We start from the raw sequence: 9,235 nt of genomic DNA, 5'->3' as shown, positions 1-9,235 counted from the left end.
GTAGATAAAGATATTGATGATATCCAAGTTTCTTGGTCTTGTGTGTGTATATATTGAGAAGGAAATTGAATAATATTTATTAGTTCTTTTTTTATTATGAGAATTCAAAAACATCTACAGTTTTTAAGAATAGATGATAAATTAGAAAATATTAAAATTTTGTGTCTTGCATATATTATATATTTATATATTTATAAATTAGAAAATGTTAAAATTAAGTATACAACATAGTGTGATAATGTATTATTTTTTTTGTATAATACGAGTTCTGCATACATAAAAAAAATAAGACATGATAGTAACATAAACCGCAACAAGTAAGCCGTTTGAGATTTTCGGTTCAATGGTATAGCCGATAGTTAGAAACCAGGAAATGATCGTGTAAATTCAACCAGCTATTTAACTTTCATTATTAGTTTTTTTTAAGTAGCACCGTTATGCTTTATATTTTTGAAACATAGTTATATAAATAAACTTAAGCAAAAACAAATGATTTTGAAAATTAAAAAAAGAATCATTTCAAATGATAAAACAGCCAAAATTAAATTGTCGAACCATCATACAATAAAAACTAGCCAACCTGCAAACTAATTTATACTTATTTGTGTCCAAAACCATCGTTAACGGTCGAGCAAAAACGTAATGTCTAAACCAGCAATTACTAGCCGTGAACTGTGAACACTCTAAATTATTTATATGACTTTTTAAAATAGTTAATTTAGAAAAGACCAGTCAACTTTTTTATAAAAAATATATATCCACCTTTGATTATACATCTTTATTCATTACAAGTCATATCAACAAAGTAAAATTTTAGCTGAAAATGAGACAACCAATTAATCGGTCATATAAAGTGGTAGTAACTACGTACAGACTCTTACAAATCTATATTTAGAGCAAACAAAATAGATTTTCTGATAATATTTAATAATCTGATAATTCAACAAATTCATAAATAATATATTTTTTTAATAATTTGCTTTTAATATATATGGTTCCTTCCTTTTGTTATATTTAAATGATTTATGTTGCATTAAAAGGAAATAAAAGGTTGAGAAATTGGTTTTGGAGGTTTACGTGGGACTAAAGGCGGCTGATCAACTCGGCTAACCCATTTGGACCGAACCGGCTAGATGTCATGTCATGACGGTGGGCCCATATAGAGTGCTCGGGTTAACGGCTTGACTAATGAGTCAAGTGGGCACGCAATTAAATCGAAAGTCTTTAGTTCACATACCACTTTTTTAAATTTCAATCCCAAATGCTATTAAAAGGTGCTTTGTTACAATGAAAACATCATCGGTAAACATAGATGCTCGGTTCACCCAAAGTTGACAAAGATCACAATGTATTTCGAAGTTTAGAGATTTTTTATTTAAAAAAAAAACATGTTTTTCATGTCAAAGGTTCGTACATGATCGATTTTATTTTTAACGTTATTTACTATGTCTTGATAAATATGTTAGAATTTTAGTTGGACGGTTTACTTATTTACCTGTGGTCCATCTTGTTTAACATGGAAAGACATTGTTGTGATACTATTTTTCTGTTTAGCTTTTTAATAAGATGTAAATATTTACATTCAAAAGAAATAAATAACTGAAAGCATAAACATTTTGAGAAAAATGACTTGTCGAGGAGACTACATAATCATGAACATCCTTTAAGTGGTTTGCTAGGTATGGGTTTTTTTTTTGCGGACTTTCGAGCGAGAATGAAACTGAGATGGGAACAGAATTCTACATACATAGAGAGCAAATTGTTGGGCCCGTTCCTCCCCAAACCATGAGATGCATCTAGATTCACGTGGATAACCGGCTTGTCATTTATATTCGATGTTTGTAAAAGAATACAATTTGTGTATCAGCTTTTTTTATTCATCTAGACAGAATCTATAACTCTACATAAGTAGCAACTTTAATATATTTTTAAACCAAAACAGTGCCCATTAACATCAATTGGTTGTTTCACAAATTTTGAAACTTCAATCAAATGACTACAAGTCTACAAGGTAAACTCGACAGCTTCCACTTGCGACAACTGCGTGTCCATTTATTCTCATAGATGTCAAAATCCTGCATTTTTTATTCTACTGCAATATTTGCTTTTAGCCCATTCAACGTGTCCGCCATCTTTGAGGATAATGACGCTCGTTTATGACCATCATCCCTGGTTCTAATTTTAGTTCCTCTTTGTCTTTATAAATTTTGTTGATAAAAGAATGTGAAGATTTTTAATTTTGTAGACTTGTAGTACAACTATTAACATGTGGCGTGTCAAAGAAAAATTGATTATTTAAAAAACCATGTTGAAAATCAACACCAAAATTGTGTTGAAAATCACCGTCAAAATTATTTTCAAATCCGTATTCATTAGATGCATTAATAGAATAATATTAGGTATATTTAAGTAGCATAAAACCTCATATTTCTTCTTGTAATAAATCCGTGCGAATAAACATGGATTCGACGAAACAAGCCAACACTAGTACTATATCTTCAACGACATCCACATAAAATATTTCTTCATTGATTTTTTTAAACATGCTTTGAAACTTGAAAGTATAGAAATGTTATTGTCAACGTATATATCCACACGAAATGTATTTAGACAATTTATGATGATCATAAAATGTTTAACCAAACCGATTTCAATAAAGAAATTATTAGTTTGTAATAACTAATATATTGCTATCTAGACATATTGCACAAGAGCACATAAATAAATGACAAAAACTTAAAAGTTTCTTGAATAAATAATCGATATGGAAATATGATCGGAGCGCTTGAAACTTACCGGCAGCTTCATACAATACCAAAAAAACGGTTGTGCATTTGGTTTGATCACTTTCGTCACTTTCATTCAAAATCTTTTATTCTCTCATAGCTTCCGTTTAAAATTGGGTATTTTCATCCATTTCGTTACCCATCAAATTTTCTCAGCTAAATTGGGGGTATTATAGCCTTTTTATAAATTAACAAATCTAAATATTTATTACTATTATTATTATTATATATAATGAAATTTTCTTCATTTGATAAATTCGGGACATAGTATTTTTCAACCTGCAACAGACACATAAACTTAGGGGCTGTTTGGAATTTCTTATTTTCACCTCCTTATAACTTATAAGGAGAAGTCATAAGTTGCAAATGTGTAACTTATCAATATTTCCTCTCACATAATAAGAAAACCCAAACACCCTCCTAATCTAGAAGGTTGCTCATTCGCCGACAACCAATCCAGAATACATAGTCTTATTTTCTAGTCTATCTTTAGTGGGGAACTGACATTTTTATGGCTTGCCCCTAATTTTTATTATCTTTATCTTTTCTTGGGCTCCTCGGTTTAGTTACTAATGGGCTCTTAGTGGACTATCCCTATTCTTAACTAAAAAATAAACCCATGATATATTTAATTATAAATTTGTTTTAATTTACAAACATTTTAATACATATATATATATATATATTGTTCACTAAAAGGCATGAACTCTCACTCCATAGACCCCTAGCTATGGGACGCAGAGAAGGGGGCGCGGAAGAGGGCATCCTTGGAACGGCCAGTGCGGAAGAGGGAAAAGGTGGGCCCTCCCTCTCCATCTCTCACACACACATACATATATATGTGTATATATTGGGGCGTCTAAGGGGCTTTAAACCATAGAGTGGCAGGCTTCGAAGCCCCGTGGCGATGATATGGCACCAGAGCAGCCTTAAGGACGAATCAAATTTAGGGCATGTTGGGAGTGAGTTTGAAAAATACTTATTGACTTATTAGTGTTTTCAAAAAAACAATTAATTAAAATATGTTTGGCAATCACATAAATCTTTCTTATTTTAGCCTTTTGAAATGGTTAAAAAACAGTTATCCAATAGCCTCAAATCCTGACTTTTCAAAATGATTTTTTGAAAAAGCCAATAAACCAATAAGCATTTTTCAAACTCAATCCCAAACATGCTATGATATGGCACCAGAGCAGCCTTGAGGACGAATCAAATTTAGGGCATGTTGGGAGTGAGTTTGAAAAATACTTATTGACTTATTATTGTTTTCAAAAAAAACAATTGGCAATCACATAAATCTTTCTTATTTTAGCCTTTTGAAATGGTTAAAAAACAGTTATCCAATAGCCTCAAATCCTGACTTTTCAAAATGATTTTTTGAAAAAGCCCATAAAACAATAAGCATTTTTCAAACTTAATCCCAAACATGCTCTTAAAGTTATTAACAATAGCCAAAAACACTTTTGGTTTTGTTCGAATAGAGACAGACTTGTAATTACCTATATAGTTTTCTTATAATTACCTATATAGACTTGTAAACGAACCGAACGGACATGAACAAAGGCATGTCTGTGTTCTTTAATTTAACTTTTAACAAACACGAACACTTAATTAAACAAATATTTGTGCTCATGTTCATTAGTTCGTGTTCGTGTTCATTCATTAAAAACCTAAACGAAGAGTTCACGAACATAAATGAGCATAATTAAACAAAGATAAACGAACATAAAGGAGCATATATATACATACATTAACGAACACAAGAACACATTTAAATTAAAACAAACAAATATAAAACATATTAGGATATAATTACTAAATGCAAATAATATTTAATAATTTTCAATTAATATGTAAACGAACATGAACGAACGCAAACAAACTTAAATGAACGATCATAAACGAACGTTCACAAACATAAATAAACGACTGAAACACATGCTTATGTTCGTTCGTTTAGTTAAATGCACACAACATAAATGAAATTTCCGCCAAACAATTGATTTGATGAACAAACAAAATAATTAACTCCTCCATAAATCTTACATTATTGCCTTTATAGCGCTTCTTTCATCTTTTAATCATTGTATTTAAAGTTAAGTATCATCACTAATTGGCTTATCCGGGTTGACTCGAAACCCGATCCCATTAACAATTCGGTTATTCAGATTAATGCTTTTGACCCTATTTAACCCGACCCAAATTTACTTATTCGGGTTCAGGTCGGGTCGGGTATTTTGCTATCTATCTATAATCTATCTGCTGGTTTCTCCTTGGTTGGTGTTAACTATCCATGGCTACCACTCTGCTTTCTTCGCACCTCCTACGCGCCAATTCTTCTTCACCAACCCCACTGGTGCCTTCATCTCCTCGACCACTGCATATTCGGATCCCAAACAGTCCGTTAATTACTCCAATTGATACAAACAGAAGAAGGTATTCATTCATTCCTCTAATTTCATGTTTGCATTCTCATAAGAGCTGGAATGATACCATATTGTTATTGCCATAGGATGGAAACAACCTCCTACGGGTGTTTATGACTCGTGTTAAAATATACAACAAAAAGATTGAATTTGATATTATTTTAATAACTAATTTGATTATTTTACATAAATCTGTTGGAACGGAAAAAAATGTCAACTAATAAAAACACAAATAATATGATATATAAACAAATTGGTGTGAAGTATGTGGAATCAATGAGAGTGATTATTTTAGTTTATTATATTAACGAGAATTTTAGAAGTTGAATGAAATTTAATTTAATTTTGAATTATTTTAGAGCATGTTTGGGATTGAGTTTGAAAAATGCTTATTGGCTTATCGGGCTTTTCAAAAAGCCAATAAATTAAAACGTGTTTGACGATCACAAAAATATTTCTTATTTTAGCTTTTTGAAAGGGTTAAAAGGCAGTTTTCCAAAAGCCCTAAATCCTAACTTTTCAAAACGGCTTTTTGAAAAAGCCAATAAGCATTTTTCAAACTCAATCCCAAACATGCTCTTATTAGCAAGAAATTACGAGAATGCGTGTTATTTATTGAAAGAAACCTTGTTTTATTAGTATATAGAAGTAGATTTATATGCATTTTTTTATTATGTATTTTGATAAAAACCTTAACAAGCCTAAGCTCGGCTGGAGCTCATTTGCACTGCTTAAACAAGCAAAAACTCGGCTCGATCTCGGTTGTGCAGTGTGAAATTAATACACAGAAATCCAAAAGAGTTAAAACTTAAAAATACAGTAGGCTCGTTAAGGCTCGATGACCCTAAACGATGTTCTCATACTAGGCTCGAGCTCTGCTTCGATTACGAAATGTGCTTTCTCTGAGGCTTGAGCTCAGCTCGGGCTTGATAAAGCTCGAGCTTTTGTCGATCTTATCTCGAGGTGCTAGCGGGCGGCTTGGCTCGTTTGCACACCGTACAAATAAGCTAGATAAGTTCTAGCAACAGATAGATATGCAAGCTGTTGAATTTTCTGAAAAATGTTTTAGGGTTACAATGGATGCTTTACGAAGATGCTGTTGTCTTTTGGTGCGTGAATCCGTTGATTATTAAATCACTTATTTTTGGATATAATGAACAGGTGAAATTTGGTATGTGCAGTCAATAAAGGGGCCGAAGATGCATTTAAAAAGACCGTTGAAGTCGATAGACTTATAGACATGTTAAAAAATGCAAGTGATCATGAAGTAAGCACTAAACACGCATTTCTTTACTTGGTCATTAATAATTTTCATGTCACTATTGTATGTTTTAAATTATTAATTATCTTTGGAAACAGCTTCAGAAACTTGTTGTGGAAAATATTCTTGCTTTCAACGAGGGCTTTTGGATACGACTCGCAGCTAGAACCGACACTTGCAAATCAGATGATGATAAAGTACATACTTTCACTTGATTAAACTTTCATTCCTGCATTCTAATAAGCCAAAAGATTGATTTTTTCTATGTTTGCAGCAAGATTTGGAAGAGTTGGCTTCATCTGTCATGGCCATAGTTGATCGCGTTGTACACAAGACCAATGTACTATTCCTTAACCATTTTTAGCATAATTGCACGCACACACGCGCACTTATGAGTTCTTTACTTGTAGTTTTAAATTAGAAAGGTAATTATTTATTCAACTGCATTTATTTTATAATGCTTTGTTATTTTTTTTCTGTAATATCTTTTTACACATATCGCAGTTTTCTTCTTTTTGTAGGAAAAAATAGAGTCAGCTACCGATGTTCTCAAGGGAATTTTAAGACCCGTTGTGAATGAAGTAGAAGAGATTTGTTGGCCTCCTTTGGATCCGAACGCCATCAGCCTCATGGAAAAGGTACTGTTTGCTAGAAATAGTTAGTGTTAGCCTGTTAGGGATGTTCAAAAACCGCTGAGCCGCCCGAACGGTCCACACCGAGCTAAATCGACCGGTTTGGAACCTGCCGAGATATCAATAAATAAAAAAGTATTTGTTTAATCCATGTAGTTTTCATTATAAGAATCCAGCAATTATAATATGTGTAAGTATTTTTAATTATAATACATATTATTTGTTGGCCCAGATTTAATAAGCATACATATTATTTATTGGGCCGGTTTGGTTTAGCTCCAAAAACAGTTGTTGCTGGTTCGGCTCAAAATTTCTGTCAAAACCGGCCAAGGCGGACGGTGAACATCCCAAGTTCGCGTGTCGAGCTCGATTACAAATTATGTTAGTGCAATGATAATTTCATTGTTTAAGTAGAATTATTTAGGTGTTTTATGCAAATTAAATGGGTCCAAATTCCATCTCTACTTACTAGGATCAAAAAATATTTTTAAACATTATCAGAGCCTTTGTTTGGTATTTTTTTTCATCCTCTATAGTATGCTTAATTATGATAATGAAAAAATCCTTTTGGTATTTTTTCCATCCTTAAACAGGAAGTAAGACAAAGGGAGCAGGAAGGCCAATTAGATGAGGGGTTTCTAGCAGAAGTCAGTGCACAATTACGCCAGGTAAAACCGTTCGCTCTTATTTTCATTTTTACTAAACTTTTTAACGAACTAAATAATAATTTTGTTTTTTTTATAAAACCTTTTTCAGGCAAAGGAAGATGGAGACAAGCCAGGTCTTGAGGCAATGCTGCAAAAAGTGTTGCAACTGTATGCATCAAGAGTCCTATCAAAACGTAGTTACGCCATGAAAGGTGCTAAATTTATATTTATATATTATTATTATTATTATTTTATATTATATTAACTCAACGCATAAAATGGAGCGTATAAAGACTCATAAAATTTGACCTTTTACTACTTCAAATGTTGAATCATATTGGTGCAGGGAATGAAGTTTTAAAAGCCGAAAAATGCCTTGAAGATATTATCAAAGGTGCTACTTAACATTATAGTTAAATATTAAATAACATATTTTAATATTTAGGTCAATTTTTAACAAATATTGTTTGATTGCAGCTCCAGAATCAGATTGGAATAAGGTGCTGATAGATAATTTGAGTGGTGGCAAAGGGGATGTCTCACCGGATGAACTGTATGCGGTTATAAAGAAACGAATAGAAAGAACACTCATTCGAACGGTTTGCACATTTCCCTTATTATTTTATAATCTTCTTGTTTTGTTTTCATATTAAAAGTTCCAAATATTTTAATTTCAAAAATGTACACAGGAGGGAGGCTCGTATCAGCAGCGTATCATTGTCGAGTTTTTGAAAGGTATTCAATCAAGAACAGAGGAGATAGCACAAGTACTCCAAGGGAAACCATAATAGTTTAAAGTTTAAGCATCATGAGTTTGAATTTGATCACGAGGATGACAAAATCAACTTTTTGGGCATAGTTTTTCTTGATTTTTTTTATATAAAATATTATATGTTAAAGGCAGGAGAAAGACATGATCCTTATTAAATATTTTGTAGGGCCTCAATGAATATAGGCAATCTGGCATATCTATCTGTAAAATAAAAAAATAATAGATGTGTGAAAATCAAATTCAAAATGGGACATATGTTTTCTACTTTATTTGGTCCTACAATTTCCAAAGAGTTGTTTCCAAAGGGGTAGCTAGGTTGAATGGAAGTAGTTGGAGTGACATTTAAGCTTCACATGCAATGTTCATAAATTTAAAGAAACTTAACCTACTTCTTTGGATCCATGACAATAATTATACTACTTTTAAAAGGGAATGACTAAATTACATTTTCAGTAAACACATTATAACATGCACCTAACAGGATTTAAACCTCGGCTTTTTATACATGAGCCACACCGCTTAATCACTAGAATGTTTGTTAAGGACAACTAAATTACATGATAAAGGAAGATTAAGAAAAAAATAAATAATTTTTGTATGATTGACTAGAGAAAACACAAAATTTGAAACCCCAATTAGTCTGTTACCATAGTTAAAGTACATTATTGCTAAATAAAGTTACTCTAAATTTTAGTTTTTATTAAAACCAAG

At 31.9% G+C, this 9,235-nt stretch overlaps 1 protein-coding gene across 1 annotated transcript; it reads left to right on the top strand.

Moving 5' to 3' along the window:
- The first annotated feature begins 6,258 nt into the window (after positions 1-6,258).
- LOC143562499 (uncharacterized) lies at positions 6,259-9,032 on the top strand. Its single transcript, XM_077050280.1, has 9 exons — positions 6,259-6,479; positions 6,572-6,670; positions 6,748-6,813; positions 6,995-7,111; positions 7,699-7,773; positions 7,862-7,964; positions 8,099-8,146; positions 8,230-8,351; positions 8,442-9,032. Exons 1-9 carry the CDS (start codon positions 6,453-6,455, stop codon positions 8,538-8,540), a joined length of 756 nt encoding a protein of 251 aa, XP_076906395.1. The 5' UTR covers positions 6,259-6,452; the 3' UTR covers positions 8,541-9,032.
- The last annotated feature ends 203 nt before the right edge of the window (positions 9,033-9,235 follow it).

Source organism: Bidens hawaiensis, unplaced genomic scaffold (genome assembly GCF_021521415.1).
Source record: "Bidens hawaiensis isolate Kalapana, Puna unplaced genomic scaffold, B.hawaiensis_p1.1 tig00021030_1, whole genome shotgun sequence".
Classification (NCBI taxonomy): Eukaryota; Viridiplantae; Streptophyta; class Magnoliopsida; order Asterales; family Asteraceae; genus Bidens; species Bidens hawaiensis.
Note: the sequence above shows the minus strand (reverse complement) of the source record. Positions and strands in the feature narration are given on the sequence as shown.